The sequence below is a fragment of the Cetorhinus maximus genome, chromosome 19 (assembly GCF_964194155.1).
Source record: "Cetorhinus maximus chromosome 19, sCetMax3.hap1.1, whole genome shotgun sequence".
Lineage (NCBI taxonomy): Eukaryota > Metazoa > Chordata > Chondrichthyes > Lamniformes > Cetorhinidae > Cetorhinus > Cetorhinus maximus.
The window spans coordinates 96,541,903-96,563,523 of NC_135897.1; the positions used below are offsets into that span (position 1 = coordinate 96,541,903).

The following is a 21,621-nucleotide window of genomic DNA, read 5'->3' on the forward strand; positions in this document are numbered from 1 at the left end:
AAAAGAGAGGCTTTTAGCAGGTACAAGGGAAGCAAATCAGCGGAGGCATTAGTGGAGTACAGAAAGTGCAGGGTGGGGCTTAAGAAAGCAATTAGGAGAGCAAAGAGGGGATATGAGAAAGCTCTGGCTGGTAAAAATAGGGAAAATCCCAAGGTATTCTATAAGTATATCAATGGGAAGATGATAACCAGGGAAAGATTAGGGCCCATTAGGGACCAAGGGGACAATCTATGGGAGGAGCCAGAGGACATCGCTAGAGCGTTGAACGAATAAATCATATCCATCTTCACCCAAGAGAATGAGGATGAAGGTATCGAACTCGGGGAGAGAGACTGTGAGGTCCTTAAGCAAATTGATATAGGGAGTGACAAGGTATTGGAGGTGTTGGCAGGCTTAAAAGTGGACAAATCTCTAGGTCGGGATGATTTGTGTCCCAGACTGCTGAGGGAGGCAAGGGAGGAGATCGCAGGGGCTCTGCCCCAAATTTTTAATTCCTCTCTGGCCACGGGGGAGGTGCCAGAGGACTGGAGAACAGCTAATGTGGTTCCTCTATTTAAGAAGGGTTGTAGAAATAAGCCAGGGAACTACAGGCCAGTGAGTCTCACGTCAGTGGTAGGGAAACTATCGGAGAAAATTCTGAAAGAGAGAATCTATTTCCATTTGGAGAGGCAAGGTTTGATCAGGGATAGTCAGCATGGCTTTGTTAGAGGGAGGTCATGCCTAACAAATTTGATTGAATTTTTTGAGGAAGTGACCAGGTGTGTAGATGAGGGTAGTGCAGTTGATGTAGTTTATATGGATTTCAGCAAAGCCTTTGACAAGGTCCCACATGGAAGACTTATAAAGAAGGCAAATGCACATGGGATACAGGGTAATTTGATAAGGTGGATTCAAAATTGGCTTAGTTGTAGGAGACAGAGGGTGATGACAGAATGATACTTTAGTGACTGGAAGCCAGTGTCCAGTGGCGTACCACAGGGATCTGTGCTCGGTCCCCTATTATTTGTCATTTATATAAACGACATAGATGACTATGGGGGGTAGGATTAGTAAGTTTGCGGATGACACAAAGATTGGCCGGGTGGTTAATAGTCAGGTGGAGTTTCTTGGGCTACAGGAAGATATAGACGGGATGGTCAAATGGGCAGATAAGTGGCAGATGGAATTTAACCCTGAAAAGTGTGAGGTGATACACTTTGGAAGGAGTACTTTGACAAGGAAGTATTCAATGAATGGCACTAGGAAGTTCTGAGGAACAAAGGGACCTTGGTGTGTGTGTCCATAGATCTCTGAAGGCGGAGGGGCATGTTAGTGGGGTGGTTAAAAAGGCATATGAGACACTTGCCTTTATCAATTGAGGCTTAGATTACAAAAGTAGGGAGGTCATGTTGGAGTTGTATAGAACTTGGTGAGGCCACAGCTGGAGTACTGTGTGCAGTTCTGGTCGCCACATTATAGGAAGGATGTGATTGCACTGGAGGGGGTGCAGAGGAGATTCACCAGGATGTTGCCTGGGATGAAACATTTAAGTTATGAAGAGAGGTTGGATAGACTTGGGTTGTTTTTGTTGGAGCAGAGAAGACTGAGGGATGACCTGATCGAGATGTACAAGATTATGAGGGGTGTGGATAGGGAGCAGCTGTTCCCCTCAGTTGAAGAATCAGTCACAAGGGGACATAAGTTGAAGGTGAGGGGTGGGAGGTTTAGTTGGGATGTGAGGAAAAACTGTTTTACCCAGAGGGTGGTGACGGTTTGGAATGCGTTGCCTGGGAGGGTGGTGGAGGTGGGTTGCCTCACATCCTTTAAAAAGTACCTGGATGAGCTTTTGGCACATCACAACATTCAAGGCTATGGGCCAAGTGCTGGTGAATGGGATTAGGTAGGTAGGTCAGGTGTTTCTCACGTGTCGGTGCAGACTCGATGGGCCGAAGGGCCTCTTCTGCTCTGTGATTCTGTGATGAACAAGGACACCCCTGTCCCTTTGGACATCACTTCCCTACCTCGCAAATACTCTGATACTGTGATTCTGATTCTGAGTGTGGTGTTACCTTGCCCTATCCAGGGAGCGTGCTCTTTCTTTGCCATACCCCTGGAATTTGGTGTTTCTGTGCTGTATCCCGGGAGTGTGGTGTTACCATGCCACATCCCAGGACTGTGGTGTTTCCGTGCTGCACTCTGGGAATTTGGTGTTTCTGTGCCGTATCCTGGGAGTATCCCGGGAGTATGGTGTTACCGTGCTGTATCCCGGGAGTGAGGTGTTACCGTGCTGTATCCCGGGAGTGTGGTGTTACCGTGCTGTATCCCGGGAGTGTGGTGTTACCGTGCTGTATCCCGGGAGTGTGGTGTTACCGTGCTGTATCCCGGGAGTGTGATGTTACTGTGCTGTATCCTGGGAGTGTAGTGTTACCGTGCCATATCCCTGGCGTGTGGTGTTACCGTGCTGTATCCCGGGAGTGTGGTGTTACCGTGCTGTATCCCGGGAGTGTGGTGTTATCGTGCTGTATCCCGGGAGTGTGGTGTTACCGTGCCGTATCCTGGGAGTGTAGTGTTACCGTGCCGTATCCCGGGAGTGTGGTGTTACCGTGCCGTATCCCGGGAGTGTGGTGTTACCGTGCCGTATCCCGGGAGTGTGGTGTTACCGCGCTGTATCCCGGGAGTGTGGTGTTACCGTGCTGTATCCCGGGAGTGTGGTGTTACCGTGCTGTATCCCGGGAGTGCGATGTTACCGTGCCGTATCCTGGGAGTGTAGTGTTACCGTGCCATATCCCTGGCGTGTGGTGTTACCGTGCTGTATCCCGGGAGTGTGGTGTTACCGTGCTGTATCCCGGGAGTGTGGTGTTACCGTGCTGTATCCCTGGCGTGTGGTGTTACCGTGCTGTATCCCAGGTGTTTGGTGTTCCTGTGCTGTATCCCGGGACTGTGGTGTTATCATGTGTATCCCAGGAGCGTGGTTTTACAGTGCTGTATCCTGGGAGCGTGATGTTCCTATGCTATATCCTCGCTTCAGTTCTGAAGAAGTCATGTTGCACTTGAATCGTTAACTTTCATCACCCTCGACAGATGCTGCCAGACCTGATGAGTTTTTACAGCACTTTCCGTTCTAATATATCCTGTTCACATGGATTTCATGAATCCATTTATTTAGGAAAAATTCCAGTCAGAGAGAATAAGGTGCTTGTGGGTCACAGTTGGATGAGGATGGGAATGGAGTGCAGCAGTGAAGCTGTACAAGGACTGCGGGTGTGACTGAGGCGTACTCTCACACCAGGGGGCTTAGCTTCAACCTAACAGTATGAGTCGTGATGTTAGCCTCCCGTTTGCCATTTACAAAACATCAATGGAAGCGGCTGAGGAGATGTTCAGACTATGACAGTTCTCCCAAAACCAGGGCAGAGAGGTGGCTGCAGCAGTTAAGGACTAAATGATCCAATACAGAGTGCAATTTTATTTAACTATAAGCCAATGTCAGTATAAACCACATACTATAAATATTCTGATTGTACGTGAGACTTTTATTGATAATGGTGCTAATGGACAGTATACAAATTTCATAGCAGAGAAGGGGGAGGCCATGTTCATGAATGATTCTCAGCTTCCCCGGAATCAAAATAAAAATATATTGCTGATGGAAACATAGTTTTATCAAGAAATATTTCAATAATTAAAATAATCACTGATGAATAGCAAAGCAGAACATATTGATTTTGAAGTGTTATATATAAAATGTTTTATATTCACTCTAAATAAGTATATACAGTCCAACATGTCTAGATTGCACTCTGTGCCTTCAGCTCAATTTTATTTCTCCTCCAGTGGTCTCTATTGAATGGCTTTGCTCCCATCCCTGCTCTTGGATGAAATGGCAAAGTGTCTTAGATTGGACTGGGTTGAATTGGGTTGAGGTGAATTAAGTTTGATTGGGTTTAATTGAGTTCAGTTCAGTTAAGTTGAGTTGGGTTGAGCTGTGCTGATTTGGAATGAGTGGGTGAAGTTGGGCTGTGTTGCATTGGGTTGGGCTGGGTTCAGTTGGAATGGTTTGAGTTGAGTTGGGTTGGTTTGGGCTGGATTGGTTTGAGTTGAGTTGAGTTGGGTTGGGTCAGGTTGGATTGGGTTGAGTTGAGTTGGATTGGTTTGAGTTGAGTTGGGTTGGGTCAGGTTGGGCTGGGTTGGTTTGAGTTGGGTTGGGTTGGGCTGGGTTGAGTTGTGTTGGGCTGGGTTGGGTTGGGTTGGATTGGGTTGGGCTGGGTTGGGCTAGATTGGTTTCAGTTGAGTTGGGTTGGGCTGGGTTGGTTTGAGTTGAGTTGGGCTGGGTTGGTTTGAGTTGAGTTGGGCTGGGTTGGTTTGAGTTGAGTTGGGTTGGGCTGGGTCAGGTTGGATTGGGTTGAGTTGAGTTCAACTGAGTTGAGTTGAGTTGGGTTGGGTCAGGTTGGGCTGGGTTGGGTTGGGCTGGGTTGAGTTGGGTTGGGCTGGGTTGGATTGGGCTGGGTTGGGCTAGATTGGTTTGAGTTGAGTTGGGTTGGGCTGGGTTGGTTTGAGTTGGGTTGGGCTGGGTTGAGTTGAGTTGGGTTGGGTTGGATTGGTTTGAGTTGAGTTGGGTTGGGCTGGGTTGGTTAGAGTGGAGTTGAGTTGGGCTGGGTTGGTTTGAGTTGAGTTGGGCTGCGTTGGTTTGAGTTGAGTTGGGTTGGGCTGGGTTGGGTTGAGTTGGGCTGGGTTGGGTTGAATTGAGTTGGTTGGGCTGGGTTGGTTTGAGTTGAGTTGAGTTGGGTTGGATTGAGTTAATTTGGGTTGGGTTGAGTTGAGTTGGGTTGGGCTGGGTTGGGTTGGGCTGGGATGGGTTGAGTTGAGTTGGGCTGGGTTGGGTTGAGTTGGGTTGGGCTGGTTTGGGTTGAGTTGAGCTGGGTTGGGCTGGGTTGGTTTGAGTTGAGTTGGGTTGGGTTGTGTTGGTTTGAGTTGAATGGGTTGTGCTGGGTTGGGTTGAGTTGAGTTGAGTTGGGTTGGATTGAGTTAATTTGGGTTGGGTTGAGTTGAGTTGAGTTGGGTTGGGCTGGGTTGGGTTGGGCTGGGATGGGTTGAGTTGAGTTTAGTTGGGCTGGGTTGGGTTGAGTTGAGTTGGGCTGGGTTGGGTTGAGTTGAGTTGGGTTGGGCTGGGTTGGGTTGGGCTGGGATGGGTTGAGTTGAGTTGGGCTGGGTTGGGTTGAGTTGAGTTGGGCTGGGTTGGGTTTAGTTGAGTTGGGTTGGGCTGGGTTGGGTTGAGTTGGGTTGGGCTGGTTTGGGTTGAGTTGAGTTGGGTTGAGCTGGGTTGGATTGAGTTAATTTAGGTTGGGCTGGTTTGGGTTGAGTTGAGTTGGGTTGGGCTGGGTTGGGTTGAGTTGAGTTGGGTTGGGCTGGGTTGGGTTGAGTTCGGTTGGGCTGGTTTGGGTTGAGTTGAGTTGAGCTGGGTTGGGCTGGGTTGGGTTGGATTGGGTTGGATTGGTTTGAGTTGAGTTGGTTTGGGTCGGGTTGGGTTGAACGGGTTTAAGCTGAGTTGAGTTGGGCTGGGTTGGTTTGAGTTGAGTTGGGTTGGGCTGGTTTAGGTTGAGCTGGGTTGGGTTGGGTTCGGTTGGATTGGTTTGAGCTGAGTTGGTTTGGGTCGGGTTGGGTTGAACGGGTTTAAGCTGAGTTGAGTTGGGCTGGGTTGGTTTGAGTTGAGTTGGGTTGGGCTGGATTGGGTTGGATTGGTTTGAGCTGAGTTGGTTTGGGTCGGGTTGGGTTGAACGGGTTTAAGCTGAGTTGAGTTGGGCTGGGTTGGTTTGAGTTGAGTTGGGTTGGGCTGGTTTGGGTTGAGCTGGGTTGTGCTGGGTTGGGTTGGATTGGGTTGGATTGGTTTGAGTTGAGTTGGTTTGGGTCGGGTTGGGTTGAACGGGTTTAAGCTGAGTTGATTTGGGCTGGGTTGGGTTGAGTTGCAATGGATTGGATGGGATTCTATTGTAAGCTGGCTCCGAATGAGGAGGGGGGACGGCACTGGGATTGTTCTCAATGCATCCTTCTCCAATGTGCTTCGATATTTACTGTGAACAACACAACCTAAGCATGAAATCTGCTGAATCTATCAGTTCAGTAGAACTTCAGATGTCAAACCTTCAAACCTGTTTGCAGGACTTCACATAGATCTAACCCAGCAAACCTTCTCATTGATACAACCTGCCCAGTTAAGATTAAAATCTTCTCATGTAAACATTTATGTTCAATGTGTAAATGACACGCCATGTTACCGGGAGTAACCAGTGGCCCCATCTGCGACAAAATTGCTAATGACCTTACTCAGAGACCTGTACCCAGGGATTGATCCGGGGCTGACAAAAATGCAATATAACATTTCCAAATGGCCTAACACCCACAGAGCGACAAAGGTGACAATTCCTAAACATATTGGACTGTACAGTGCTTGAACACAGCAAGAAAAACTCAAACCTAATCTGGTGCCATGATCCTTGAATCCGATCAATAACTCGAGCCACATCAATGTTCCCTAACTTCCAACCCTCACTGGGGGGCAGTTCCTGATGGTGCTGAGTCTCACTGGGGGACAGTTCCTGAAGGTGCGAACTCTCACTGGGGTACAGTTCCTAAGGTGCTGACTCTCACTGGGGGGCAGTTCCTGAAGGTGCTGACTCTCGCTGGGGGGCAGTTCTTGAAGGGGCTGACTCTCACTGGGGGACAGTTCCTGATGGTGCTGAGTCTCACTGGGGGACAGTTCCTAAGGTGCTGACTCTCACTGGGGGACAGTTCCTGAAGGTGCTGACTCTCACTGGGGGACAGCTCCTGAAGGTGCTGACTCTCACTGGGGGACAGTTCCTGAAGATGCTGACTCTCACTGGGGGACAGTTCCTGAAGGTGCTAACTCTCACTGGGGGGCAGTTCCTAAAGGTGCTGACTCTCACTGGGGGACAGTTCCTGAAGGTGCCGACTCTCACTGGGGGACAGTTCCTGAAGGTGCTGACTCTCACTGGGGGATAGTTCCTGAATGTGCCCTCACTGGGGGACAGTTCCTGAAGGTGCTAACTCTCACTGGGAGACAGTTACTGAAGGTGCCGACTCTCACTGGGGGACAGTTCCTGAAGGTGCTGACTCTCACTGGGGGACAGTTCCTGAAGGTGCTGACTCTCACTGGGGTACAGTACCTGAAGGTGCTGACTCTCACTGGGGGGCAGTTCCTGAAGGTGCTGACTCTCACTGGGGGGGGGGGGACAGTTCCTGAAGGTGCTGACTCTCACTGGGGGAGAGTTTCTGAAGGTGCTGACTCTCACTGGGGGGCAGTTCCTGAAGGTGCTGACTCTCACTGGGAGACAGTTCCTGAAGGTGCTGACTCTCACTGGGGGAGAGTTTCTGAAGGTGCTGACTCTCACTGGGGGGGCAGTTCCTGAAGGTGCTGACTCTCACTGGGGGGCAGTTCCTGAAGGTGCTGACTCTCACTGGGGGACAGTTCCTGAAGGTGCTGACTCTCACTGGGGGACAGTTCCTGAAGGTGCTGACTCTCACTGGGGGACAGTTCCTGAAGGTGCTGACTCTCACGGGGAGATAGTTCCTGAAGGTGCTGACCCTTACTGGGAGACAGTTCCTAAAGGTGCTGACCCTTACTGGGAGACAGTTCCCAAAGGTGCTGACCCTTACTGGGAGACAGTTCCTGAAGGTGCTGACCCTTACTGGGAGACAGTTCCTGAAGGTGCTGACCCTTACTGGGAGACAGTTCCTAAAGGTGCTGACCCTTACTGGGAGACAGTTCCTGAAGGTGCTGACCCTTACTGGGAGACAGTTCCTGAAGGTGCTGACCCTTACTGGGAGACAGTTCCTAAAGGTGCTGACCCTTACTGGGAGACAGTTCCCAAAGGTGCTGACCCTTACTGGGAGACAGTTCCTGAAGGTGCTGACCCTTACTGGGAGACAGTTCCTGAAGGTGCTGACCCTTACTGGGAGACAGTTCCTGAAGGTGCTGACCCTTACTGGGAGACAGTTCCTGAAGGTGCTGACTCTCACTGGGGGACAGTACCTGAAGGTGCCGACTCTCACTGGGGGTCAGTTCCTGAAGGTGCCCTCACTGGGGGACAGTTCCTGAAGGTGCTGACTCTCACTGGGGGACAGTACCTGAAGGTGCTGACTCTCACTGGGGGACAGTTCCTGAAGGTGCTGACTCTCACTGGGGGACAGTACCTGAAGGTGCTGACTCTCACTGGGGGACAGTACCTGAAGGTGCTGACTCTCACTGGGGGACAGTTCCTGAAGGTGCTGACTCTCACTGGGGGACAGTACCTGAAGGTGCTGACTCTCACTGGGGGACAGTTCCTGAAGGTGCCCTCACTGGGGGGCAGTTCCTGAGGGTGCTGACTCTCACTGGGGGACAGTTCCTGAAGGTGCTGACTCTCACCGGGCTTTGGGTTACACAGACACGGACTTTCACTGGTGACAATTTTGTCCTTGCCTAATACACAAGTGTTCTAGGCGAGGTTACTGGTGTTGTGATCAGGGGTATGACTGCTGATCAATCTTTTCCATTTCCTTAGCTGAAGAACATTGAGGCTAATTATAAAATCCTGCTCCTCTTTGATTGAAGGCAGCAAACTCAGCAGAACCTGGGGTGAAAGCTGCTGATGGGGTAAGGGCAACTGATCTGTGACCAGGAAGAGGGAAAATAATCGTGTGTCAGCCAATAACAGTGTATGGAACGGTATGGTGTGAGAATAAGCTACAGCCACCGTGTATAATTTATAAAGAAGCCACTTTCGGGTTACATTTTAAGGCATATACTCACTAACTTGTTTAACTGCAGGGTGGTTACTAGGCTGGCACCATCTCAGCGCTCGAGTTTTCTTGCTGCTGTCATTACACTGAAAGCAGATTAAATGTTGTTTTGCCGTTTAGACAGAGGGAACTGAATTTACCAAAGACTTTGTTTTTAAGACAATAGGAAGTAAACATACAAATTAATTGCAGCTATTGTCAACCCTGTAATTGTACAGTGCCCTTTAATATCGAGCTGTGCCCTATAATATTGTAATCTGCCCTGTGATATTTAGTGTAGGATCAGTAATGGAAGCAATAATAGACAATTAAACAAGTGTTGATATATTCCACAGATAGTAACTGATCTGAAACTGACTCTAGAAAGATGCTGTGTTCAGAATCTTGCCATGGTTAGGTTCAGGCCATTACAGCTGATTATAAATACATTGGCGTAGTAATAGTGCTTTTTTATAAAAGGGTTTTAAAAGTTAATATTTGGTTAAAGTGGTGTCTCTCTCAGTTACCTAAGAGGCATTGAGTCCCGGACGTTTCTGCTTGGGTTTGGGAATCATGGTCAGGGCTTGAAGAATTTCTGAAAACACAGATTGCAAGTAGTGGGTTCAAATTTACCAAACAGCCCCTGAAAACCACCAGGTGGCGACATGAAGCCATCTTGACAACAACAGGTTCAGTTTAGTGTGAAGGGACAAGATTATATAAACACACTGATGTAGACGCTGGAAAAACAACCAGCATTATATAAATGATTGTAGCAGCAAGCATCTTTCAGTTCATTGCATAGAATTCAAATATCCCCAAAATTAATTACACAGAGCACTGAAAGCGACGGGAAAGGGCAACAAGTAATCTCCAGAAGAGTCAAGTCTAAACACAAGATAAAAACACAAGCAAGGAAATCGTGATGTGAACTCGTTCACCATGCAAAGAGCAGGGCCGGGACTTTATGGTGCTGTGATCGGACATGCGGCCAACCTGAACTAGTGTGAAATCACACGAGAAAACATCAGGCAGGAGCCCCGACGTTATGGGTGGTGTTGTGCCAGGTCAGTCTGCGGCCACACACGTGGGAGTTGGAACCTCACCTGCTGATAAGCAAAGTTCCAGTTAAAGCCCCAACCCACCTGGGTTTTGAGTGACCCGTGCGCTTTTACACTTGGCACATGGGCTGATTGGCCAGGCGGCCTTCACCTTTTTTTTGCATCATTCTTGATCGAGGGGGTGGGGGGGGTAAAATGCCCAGATGTTTGAAAGTTGAGGAGTTATGAATACTGCCGTCAGTTTTTTGTAGTTGCATTAGAGACAGTTTGTGGCATTTTTTTGTGTGCAAATGTTCTCTGAGCAACATTGCAGCTCCCTGAGGCAGCTCCACAGCAAGTGTCAGCCTTCAGAGAGCTCACCGTAAACCACCTGCCCTGGCCCTCAGTTACCTTGGTGCCCACGCCCTTCCTGCACTGACCCCCCACGCCCCCGGCAGCACTGAGCCCCTGTCAGCGTGTGTTTCACGCTGGCCGCCAGTTGATTGGCCAGCCAGGGTGAAATTGCAAGTCAGTTGTGTTTGTGGCTGGAAGCTCATATCGCATCCACTTCCGGGCCAGCCAATCGTGCGCATACAACGAACGCAGGTCCTGGATCTGTTTCATAGACACTGACTGGTTCAGGCCAATATCCTGCCTGTTCTACTAGAAACACAGTCTGTACAGTCCCTTTCCCTGTACAGACCTGTCCCCACCAGCACTGTACCCCAGTGTTATACAGTGACAGACCTGTCCCCACCAGTACTGTACCCCAGTGTTATACAGTGACAGACCTGTCCCCACCAGTATTGTACCCCAGTGTTATACAGTGACATACCCGTCCCCAACAGTACTGTACCCCAGTGTTATACAGTGACAGACCCGTCCCCACCAGTACTGTACCCCAGTGTTATACAGTGACAGACCTGTCCCCACCAGTACTGTACCCCAGTGTTATACAGTGACAGACCTGTCCCCACCAGTACTGTACCCCAGTGTTATACAGTGACAGACCTGTCCCCACCAATACTGTACCACAGAGTTATACAGTGACAGACAACACTAGAGCTCTTCAGAAGACACTATAGTCTCCTTAACATCTTTGTTGGTGATTATTGAGGGCTGATCGTCATCCTGATCGTTAACATAACTGCCAATTTGTTGCTCATGGGAGCTGGCTGTTTGCATTGAGATAATGACCAGATAATCTGTGTAAACGATGTTGATTGTTAAATATTGACCAGGACATTGGGGATAACTCTGTAATTCTGCTTTGAAATAGTGGCAGGGAATCTTTAGGATCCACTTGAGAGGGAAGGTGGTCTCGGTTTAACATCTTGTCTAAAAGAGATAGTTAGTCAGCAAACTGATAATAGGATTTATCCAATTGAAGATCACAAGTGAGTAAATACTGTCTTTTATTGGGGAAATTAATCAGAATATTTTAAAACATACATCATTTTCGTGTCTAGGAGGGTAAATTGACAGCGTGTTCTGTGTATTGTGCAGTTGGATGTTATTTCAGAGAGCGGTCTTATCAGTTGGAGAGAAGGTCAGCCACCTGCTTCTGACAGCCAGACAGGTCACAGCAAGAGTGTCAGACCTACAAACTGTGCACACTCTGCTAGGGGTTGGTGGGAATGGTGCAGCACTGCAGAGTGGTTCCTCTTTACTGGCTCAGTCCTACTTGAAGGCATCTCAATCTCAGCTGCTCACATCCTAATACCGTGTTACTCCATTAATGTGTTACAAGAATATTAATGGTGTAACACGGCCTAAGTTGCTTCAGGGGACCGTGTAACCAAACACAATTTGACAATGAGTCAAAGACGGGGAGGTGGAGGAGAAGAGAGGGAGGGAAGACAAGGAAGTGGGAAGGTGAAAGTAGGGAGCAGGGAGGAAGGGGTAGGTGGGAAGAGGAGAGGAATGGGGAGGAAGGAGAGAGGGGGCAGGTTGAGGGGAGGGGACAGAGGGAGGTAGTGAGGGGAGGGAAGGAGGGGGTAGGAGGAGAGTTCGGAGGGAATTCCTTTGCATTGAGGGAAGCTGGATTGATGCAGTGTAACTGGACTGGACCGTGTTCCCCATGTTAATCTGCCTGGGGGGCAGAAAGCTTTTTAAAAAATGAATCATATGTCAGTGATGGTAAAGCTGCTGAACCTGAACAACCCACAATTACAGGAAACCACCAAAACCACTTCTGGGTGAAAAATTAGCTGTTCTAAATATGGGAGCAGGTGCTATTAAAGGCATCTAATACTGAACTGAATGTTGCCAGTTGTATATCTGTGAGACCGTGAGGAAGGGTAATATTGAGAGAAATGACAACCCTTGCCTGTCCCTCCCTTCCCCCTTCCTTTGTTCCCCCTCCAATCTATGTTCTCCCCTCGCTACCAAGAAATTAGGAACAGAAGGCCATTCAGCCCCTCAAGTCTGTTCCGCTGTCAATGAGATCTTGGCTGGTTTGTAACCTAACTCCCCGTACCCACCTTTGTCCCATATCCCTTAATACCTTTGGATAATAAAAATCTATCAATCTCAGATTTAAACTAACAACTGACCCAGCATCAATTGCTGTTTGCAGAAGAGAATTTCAAACTCCTACTGCTGTGTGACTTCACCCCTGAACTGTTTAAACTGGACAGAAATAAAATTCAACTTTGGGAGTGATTCTTCATCTCAGATTTTCTATCACAGTCAAATCATGTTCTATTTCTGGGAACGTGTTGTATATCCTGGGAATGTATTGCATGTTCTTGAACTCATCTGTATCGACAAATATAATCTCAAATGGAATAACACTTAGCTGAAACTAAGCAGTGGCTGCAGATGATATCTAGATTAACACACTGCCAAACAGTAATCAGGAAAAATTATTTGGTGCAAAATCTCAAAACTAATTTACCAAGAATACATTTGTGCACAGTCTGCACCTGATCTATTGTATTTATTTAGATCATTTCAAGGGACCATATATAGTTCTTGATGAAAGAACAACAGGATCAATAGAAATGATCACTTCATTATTGTGAAGCAGCTGCTCTCTCCAGTCTCTCACACAATATTAATGCAGTTTGTATCACCAGATCACACTGGGAATTTTTTTAAATGCTCATCTTCATGATAAAATGTGTTCCCAAGATGAACTTCTGACAAAATTTATTAGTGGATATTGTCAAATTCAGCTGAGCACCTGCTCTGGTCTATTAATGTATCCTCACCACTGAGTGTTCTTCATTACAGAGGAGACCTTGCACAGTCAGAATTGACTTTTCTGGCAGTAGAACAGTGCACAATTACTCCTGCAAAACTAAAAACGTTCAGTCTCAATCTGCTCGAATAATCTCCCATTCTGCTGGTGTCACTTGGACATAAACGCCTGTATGACCCAACTCAGGAACAAAAATCAGGGAGATTCATTGCCAGAGCTCCACATCTTCCTGTCACTTCACTTTCTCTTTAGCAAGTGAAGGACAGCAGCAGAAGCGGGCAGTGAGGATATCACTTTAAATCCCCTCGCTGCGTCCTGTGATTGCACAGCACATTACAATGCTCCATTTAGGCTACTGGAAGGTGTGTGGAGGACAAACTTAACAGGAAAATGGAGAGATACATCAGTCACTCTATCTCATCTTCTTTTGGGGATTATTTGTAAAGAGATTCCAGCAGTAGTGTCCATGACAGACAAGACTGGCCAGGATCTTGGAAGGAGATTAAATGGGTTAAGAGAGTCCACGAAAGGATGAAGTGTTACACGGGGCTGTGCTAAATAACTTGGGAGGTCAAGATGACTATAAGCAGGACTCTGACATCACCCCATGAAATCACCTCCTCCCAAGGCAACATGGCTCAGGCTTGGGACTTATTATCTGTGCAAACCTGGCTCTGGTTACTCAAATGGGACATTTTCTATCGGGGTGACTTTATGGGGGTATCTATTCTTCACCACCACTGCGCTCCCCCTCCCTCCCTGCCCACCCCGGGTCAGAAAGTCAGTCAGCACCTTGCCGATTTAAAATCTGGCTGCCCGGCAGTGATAATACACTGGGAGGAGCTTTAGTGAGGTGAGAGTAGGACTTCCGCCCCTCAGACACAGGTTTGGCTGGCTGCTGAGGGGTCCCAGCAGTGAGTAGTGCCTCCTGCTGGCACTACTGGCAGATCACAGGAAGGAACCGGATCCTGGACTTTAAGCTGTGTCCCTTCGATCTTCAAGTATGCTGGAGGGGCAGGGCAAGGTGGGCTGCATAATTCACCCCGTCTCTCCAAGGCAGCCTTCACCCCATCAATAACCACCCATTTTACAGGGGCCTGTTTGTCTAGGATGCTCATGGGAAAATCCTGGTGGGAAACTGTGCTCCCAGTGTATGTATGTATCTCAATTCTCATACATCTCAATTTTCATCCTTGTTTTCAAATCTCACCTCAGCCTCACCCCTATCTCTGTAATTTCACCCAGCCCCCTCCAAGCCTCCAAGTTCCCCACATCCCTCTAATTCTGGCCTCTTGAGCATCTCCAATTTTAATCGCTCCACCATCGCTGGCCATGTATTCAGCATCTCAATCATGAATATTGTCAGTGACTGAACATCTACAATCCTTCGGGTGTAGAGAATTTCAAATATTCACAACCCTTTCGATGAAGCAATTTCACTTCATCTCAGGCCTAAATGATCGACCCCTTGGCCAGAATTTTCCTGGGCGCCCGACCTGAACAGACATGAAATAGCACGAGATGGGGTCGGCCGAGAGTCCCGATGTCATCGCGCTCTCGCGCCATATTTCACTCCGTGGGCACTCACGCCCGCCGACAACTAAAAGTGGGCAATTAAGTCTGTTAATGATGCAATCAACAGCCATTTTACGTGGCCTGTCCACATTTCCGGTTGTTGGATGGGCTGTTCTCCCAGGCAGCATTCACGTTGCTGTTCAAACCTCAATCCAGGATGGGGTGAAATCTCCGTTTGAAAAATAAAGAGAGATATCCGGGTGCTGGTTTTTTTTATCAGGTGGGCTTCCGACTGCTTGCAGCATATTTTGCAGCATTTTTGTCATGTTCTTTATTCTGTGGAGGGTCTGCAGCTCCCTGGGGCAGCTGCCTGTCTTCAGGGAGCTCTCCCTAAGCGCTCACCCACACACTCGGTGAAGTAGAAGTCCGCCCTCCTCCTGCCCCCACCCCACCCCACCCCAGCAGCGCTGAGCATTGCAGCACCTGTTTCACGCTGGCTGTTAATTGGGCAGCCGGGGTGAAATCGCAGTCGGGGACCAATCACGGCCAGTGGCTCACTTCCCGTCCGGTACTGGGCCCACCAATCGCACATGCCTGATGACTGCAAAGTTCAGGCCCTTATCCTGAGACTGGGGGCTCCATCTCTAGACTCTCCAGCCTGAGGAAACATTCTCCCGCCACACCCTCTCCGAATTGTATTCATTTTAATGAGGTCACCTCACATTCTTCTACACTCACAGTGTAGGCCCAATTTACTCAGCCTCTCAATCCCTACACGACCCAACACAGACAGTGTTAAGCTTTAACTGCATCCACACAATTAAATATCTGTCGTGTTGCTCTGAATCTCAATGCTGATGCAGTACAATCTGAAATAAGTCTTTAGGAAAAGGTGAAGTTCTGAGAGGCTCTACACCTCAGGACTGTCTCAGCACAGAAACTATTGTCAGGTATGGATGTTTCCCACATCGGAAATATGGCTTCCTTTTCCATGAAATTCTTGGCAAGATTGGCTTCGAAATTGGCCCAGGGAATGTTCGTCTCTGCTCTATGTTTGGAGTTTGGATATTTAGAAAGTCAGTCTGTTTATTCTTTTTCCAATAAAGATTTCCAGAGCTAAATAAGGCTTAACTTTTTACATTTATAAAGTGCCAGAAGTAAACATTATTTCTTCCTGTTATAAGCTCAAAGCTGGAAATGCCTGGTACCATTTCTGTTTAGTTGCTGTTGTGTCCATCAACAACTCTCAGTTATGCAGCCTGGTCCTTTACAATCTGGGAGTATAGGCTGTGACGTTCGAAATCTCACTCAAACTACCCAAAGACCCTGCTGCCCATGTTGTGTGTTTTCAATGAGGGGGGAGGATCATTAATATCCCATCAGGAGAAGTGGAGGAACACAGTCTTGAGCAGTGAACGAGATAGATTCTGTTGTTATAAAGTCCTTCAGGATCACAAAGGTACCGACAAGAATTGTTTTCAATCACAGAGACTTTTGGCAGTGGGTTTTTCACCATAGGGGACTTTTCAACAAGATGTGAAAACAGTCTGTGTGTGGGGCACAGGATTACAAAGTTTCTTTCACCTAAGCTTTCCAATTCTCACCTACTGCATTCAAAAATAAAATCTCTTCCCTGTTGAGTCTGCAAAATGGAAGGCACCACATTCAGTGTCACAAACCCCAGTTTGCCTGGCGCCGGTTACAGGAGAGGACATTTTTCTTTAGTCCCCGCTCAATGAATGGCCTTTGATCACAACATAACCAAAACAAACCACGGCCATCATTCAGCAAATTATTCTGTCTAGCACTAGAATCACTCTTTGCTTTCAACATAGCCTTCAACTCCAAATCATTGCAACAGTACTAGGTGTGCATTGAGGGATCTGGCTGGTAAGGGTTGAATCATACCCACTCTTTGGGCTGAGAGTCCAGCGCAGTATTGAACTTGCCTGTCGAAAGGAATCAATGAACTAAAACCAAACACAGTTGTTATATTGAGGGTGAGTAGATCTTACACAAATTGGATCCTGCCCTGTGGAAACCAATAACATTCTGATCCAATCACATCCATACCCTCAACCCCAACAGCAGCTTTTTGTCCTTCCAGTGTTCCCCTTCTGGAGTGGGGTACAAGCAATTCCTTCCTGTTGGGGTACAGTATAATGGGCACCCTCTTCCTCCGGGGGTAGAGTATAATGGGCACCCTCTTCCTCCGGGGGTACAGTATAATGGGCACCCTCTTCCTCCGGGGGTACAGTATAATGGGTACCCTCTTCCTCCGGGGGTACAGTATAATGGGCACCCTCTTCCTCGGGGGTACAGTATAATGGGCACCCTCTTCCTCGGAGGGTACAGTATAATGGGCACCCTCTTCCTCGGGGGTACAATATAATGGGCACCCTCTTCCTCGGGGGTACAGTATAATGGGCACCCTCTTCCTCAGGGGTACAGTATAATGGGCACCCTCTTCCTCGGGGGGTACAGTATAATGGGCACCCTCTTCCTCGGGGGTACAGTATAATGGGCACCCTCTTCCTCGGGGGGTACAGTATAATGGGCACCCTCTTCCTCGGGGGTACAGTATAATGGGCACTCTCTTCCTCGGGGGGGTACAGTATAATGGGCACCCTCTTCCTCGGGGGGTACAGTATAATGGGCACCCTCTTCCTCGGGGGGTACAGTATAATGGGCACCCTCTTCCTCAGGGGTACGGTATAATGGGCACTCTCTTCCTCGGGGGGTACAGTATAATGGGCACCCTCTTCCTTGGGGGGTACAGTATAATGGGCGCCCTCTTTCTCCCAGGGTACAGTATAATGGCATCCACCCCTCTGCTGAGCACGTCACCCTCCAGAACCTGACAATATTGCAAGAGGGGTATTAGTGGATCCCTCCCTGTTGAGGGCCCTTGGCTGAGTCAGTGAGGTTTCAAGACAGGTCCATATATCTGGACGGACAGACACACTTCACAATTGAATTCATTGGGCAGAGCCCAGGAGAATGGACCCAGGCTTTATTTCATCTGTTGGACCTAATGCCACAGCAGCTGGGATTAGGTAACCGAGCAGTGACACAACTGCAGTCTGTGACTCTAGGGATTGAATTTAACTGCGGGATTCCCTCAATTGATAGTTATTTGCTCTAAAATATTCTTAAGATTCAGAGGGTTTTATAAATTCTCTTTAAATTTCACATTTTGTAGTGTTAAGTGTTAGTTAAACTCTTCCTGAACACCATGGGGTAGAGTTTGCTTGTCGAGTTCTCCTGAAATTCCAACTTCACATTGGTGTAAAGAGCGTGATCAAGAGGATCTAGAATGAAATCCACCCCCTCCCCACCCTCCCACCTCCGCCCCCACCCCCCCACCACCCCCAACCCCCTCCCCCCCAACCCCCACATCGCCACCGACCTTGGTCCTTTTAGGAGAGTAAATGTAGGATTGTCAGGGTGTATATGTTAGAGGTCAGGGAATTCCACCCAGTCTGTGGCCTCAATTTTCACCGTCTCCTTGAGGAGGAGAAAGGGGGAAGGAGTGTAAAATGCGGCCACCACCAACACTCGCTGAGGGCCATCAACGAGTCCGGAATACTGCCTTTCCCGCTTGGGATTTGTCCACCATCCCAGGAGGTTGGTTGCAATGTTATCCCATTGGACCAACAATCAAATCAAAAGGAATTTTATATCCCTGTGTAATGTATAATGGAAGGAAATTGCAGGATTAGAGTTTTTAAAAAAAAGGCCACAGGCTGCTCCCTATTTCACAGGATAATATCCCAAACAGCAGCTAGACCTTTTCTACTCAAGGGAATGTGAGAGAGAGAGAGACCAAGGGAAAGAGAAATGAGCTTAAGAGACAGAAAGAGAGAGAGAGAGAGAGAGAGAGACAGTGAAAGAGAGAGAGCTAGAGAGTGAGAGAGCAAAGGAGATGGAGATGGAGACAGATCGTGCATGACAGAGGGTGAAACAGAGAGAGAGACAGATAGAGAAACAGAGCCGGAGAGCAGACTGGGAGGTGGTGCTTTGAGTGAATAGTGACAAACACTAATTTCCTTGTTGGGCTATTTTCAATGCTCTGGTTAACAAGTTTCCACTAGCTTCCCATCCACTCTATTTCAATTACTCAAAACCACTGCACTCCGGACTGTGAAGATAATAGCGGGCAGGCTGTGGGCAGTTAGTTTCTGGAGACAGTCAGAGATGCTGCAGACAGTTCATCCATACTGGTGGAAATATAGCTCCACAGGTTAATCAGTGACACTAGGTCATGGCAGGAATTAAACCCCTGAACCTCCTCCAAAAAGCAGTAACTTACAGGCAGCCAGAATGAAGCTGAAGCTGTGTCACAGGGAAGTGTCTATATCGACTGAGGCAGCAGCGTGATTGGCAGAAGTAAGGCTGTGGCTGGTAAGCAGGAAAGAGGAAGAGCAGTGGGAGAGGCACAGCATTCTGCTAACTGCCTGATCTTTGGTAAGGAGCTCCCAACTCAAGGAAACTCAGTGGGGAAGTCAAGTCACCGCAGGTTGACGTGCTGCTCCTACTAGGCAGTATAGATCAGTGGGCTGTCCGGGGTCATCAGAGATCAGTGGTGGCCTTGGCGGTCAGTGTCTGGATACGTTTGGCATTGCAATTCTTGCAGTAGATGTGTCCATCCAGGGGGTAACATCCTTGAGTGTCTCCATCCGACAGGAGGATATTACAGTCCTGGAATAAAATCAGAATGGTCAATGAGGGGAGCATAAGGAGGAAAAGCAGTAACAGAGGGGGGGATAAACTCAGCACTGGAAGCAGAAAGGTGCAGCTAACCAGGTAGTGATGGTTGTTCGTGTAACAATGCAGGTGATGTTGTTCCACCCACATCCCGCAATGGAGCCCATTCAGGACACAGTCATCGCCTTGGGCTTTGGGCACATTAAGGTCCCGTTGCACATCGCCTCCCATTGGGATAGCAGAGCTGTGGAGGTTAGCACCATCACCAGGATCAGCACCTGATGTGGAAAAGGAACATAAGTGACTTACTGAGATTCCTTCCTTTTATTGCAACAAATTCCACACGTTTCCACACTTCCCGATTAAAGGATTTGATAACGTAGACACAGAGGAGTTATTTCATCAGGTGGGGAAGTCCAGAAAAAGGGAGCTTAATTCTAATACTGGAGGGAAGCTGTTGAGGGGGCGATATCAGAAAATATTTCTTCACACAAAGGACAGTGGAAATCTGAAACTCTCTGGTCCCAAAAAGCTGTGGATGTTGGATATTTTCAAGATTGAGATAAATAGGTTTTTATCGGGTGAAGTTAATGAGGGATATGGAGTAAAGGCAGGTAAATGGAGTTAAGTTACACATCAGCCATGTTATGACTCTAAGTTGCAACAGGTTATACGGACATATGAATTACACGCAGGAGTGGGCCACTTTGCCCCTTGAGCCTACTCCGCTATTCAATGAGGCCATGAATGTAACCTTAACCCCACATTCCTTCCTAATCCTGGTAACCTTTCACCCCCTTGTAAATCAAGAATCTATCTAGCTCTGCCTTAAAAATACTCAAAGGCTCTGCTTCCACCGCCTTTGAGGGAGAGAGTTCCAAAGACTCACGGCCCTCTGAGAGAAATAAATTCTCCTCATCTCTGTCTTAACTGAGCGACCCCTTATTTTTAAACAGTTCTAGATTCTCCCACAAGAGGAAACATCCTCTCCACATCCATCCTGTCAAGACCCCTCAGGATCTTAAAAGTTTCAATTAAGTCACCTCTTACTCTTCTAAACTCCAGTGGATACAAGCCTAACCTGCCCAACCTTTCCTCATAAGGCAACCCCACCTATTCCTGGTATTAGTTGAGTAAACCTTCTCTGAACTGCTTCTAACGCACTTACATCTTTCTTTAAATAAGGAGACCAGTACTGTACACAATACTCCAGATGTAGTCTCACCAATGCCCTGTACAACTGAAGCATAACCTCCCTACTTTTGTATTCAATTCCCCTCACAATGAATGATAACATTCTATTAGCTTTCCAAATTACCTGCTGTACCTGCATACTAACCTTTTGTGATTCATGCACTAGGACACCCAGATCCCTCTGCATCTCAGAGCTCTGCAATCTCTCACCATTTAGATAATAAGCTTCTTTTTTATTCTTCCTGCCGAAATGAATGATTTCACATTTTCCCACATTATTTGCCAGATCGTTGCCCACTCATTTAACTTATCTATGTCACTTTTGTAGCATCCTTATGTCCTCTTCACCATTTACTTTCCTACCTATCTTTATGCCAGCAACCATCCCTTCAGTCCCTTCATCCAAGTTACTTATATAAATTGTAAGAGGTTGAGGCCCCAGCACCAGACACACCACTCATCACATCCTGCCAACCAGAAAAGGCCCATTTATGCCACCTCCCTGCTTCCTGTTAGCTAGCCAATCTTCTACCGATAGGTTTGAGGGGCTGAATGGTCTCCTCCTGTTTGCAATTTTTCATCCAAATAAGAAACAGATTTTGCATTTTTATAGCGCCTTTCACTTCTTCAGATCATTCCTAAGTGATTTAAAGCCTGAAGTTCTTTTGAAATGCAGTCACTGATGTAATGTAGGAAAACATTCACCGTAACATTTCTGCAGATACTGATTTGTTCAACCACATCCTCACCTCCATCTTTGGTGCCCTAGTTCAATAAAACTCTCTCTCAGCTGCATCCCCTAGCAACAACCTCCATCCACCTCCCTGTCTGAAGTTAAACCAGACTATTTGCAGCCTTGGTGTGACATCTATTCCAAGATTAGCTTCTGACTATGTATCTGGGCTGCCTGCCTCCATCTTTTAACATGGTTAAGGTAGGGGAGTGGGAGTAGGTGGAATGCTCTCTCAGAGAGCCAGTACAGACTCGATGGGCTGAATGGCCTCCTTGTGTACTGTAGAGATACTGTCACATTGTGGTCCGACACTGACCCTTCCTCAGTTCATCAGCTGTTGAAAACCTCATTTCCGCCTTTGTTACCTGCAGACTTGACTATTCCATTCCACTCCTGGCTGGTCTCCCACATTCTACCCTCCAAAATATCTGCTGCCTGTGTCTTAACTCGGGCTCCAACCCCTGTTCATCTAT

At 47.8% G+C, this 21,621-nt stretch overlaps 1 protein-coding gene and 1 long non-coding RNA gene across 7 annotated transcripts in view; one reads left to right on the plus strand and one right to left on the minus strand.

Moving 5' to 3' along the window:
• lpp (LIM domain containing preferred translocation partner in lipoma) overlaps window positions 1-21,621 on the minus strand; it is a 467,959-nt gene that overhangs the window by 22,325 nt on the left and 424,013 nt on the right. For 4 of the 6 annotated variants that reach the window (XR_013579643.1, XR_013579644.1, XR_013579646.1 and 1 more), the window contains exons 11-12: window positions 18,827-19,215; window positions 8,092-8,861 (exon numbers count right to left, since the gene is read on the minus strand). Coding sequence is in view for 1 of the 6 variants with exons in the window: in XM_078564419.1 (XP_078420545.1) it covers window positions 19,087-19,215 (129 nt within the window). In the remaining 5 variants the exon portion in view is untranslated. Of the gene's footprint in view, window positions 1-8,091; window positions 8,862-17,102; window positions 19,216-21,621 lie in introns of those variants that run through there. The other 2 variants (XR_013579645.1, XM_078564419.1) reach the window with 2 other exon arrangements.
• On the plus strand, window positions 3,385-4,908 carry LOC144694052 (uncharacterized). Its single transcript, XR_013579641.1, has 3 exons — window positions 3,385-4,080; window positions 4,142-4,200; window positions 4,496-4,908. It is a non-coding gene; the product is annotated as an uncharacterized LOC144694052 (long non-coding RNA).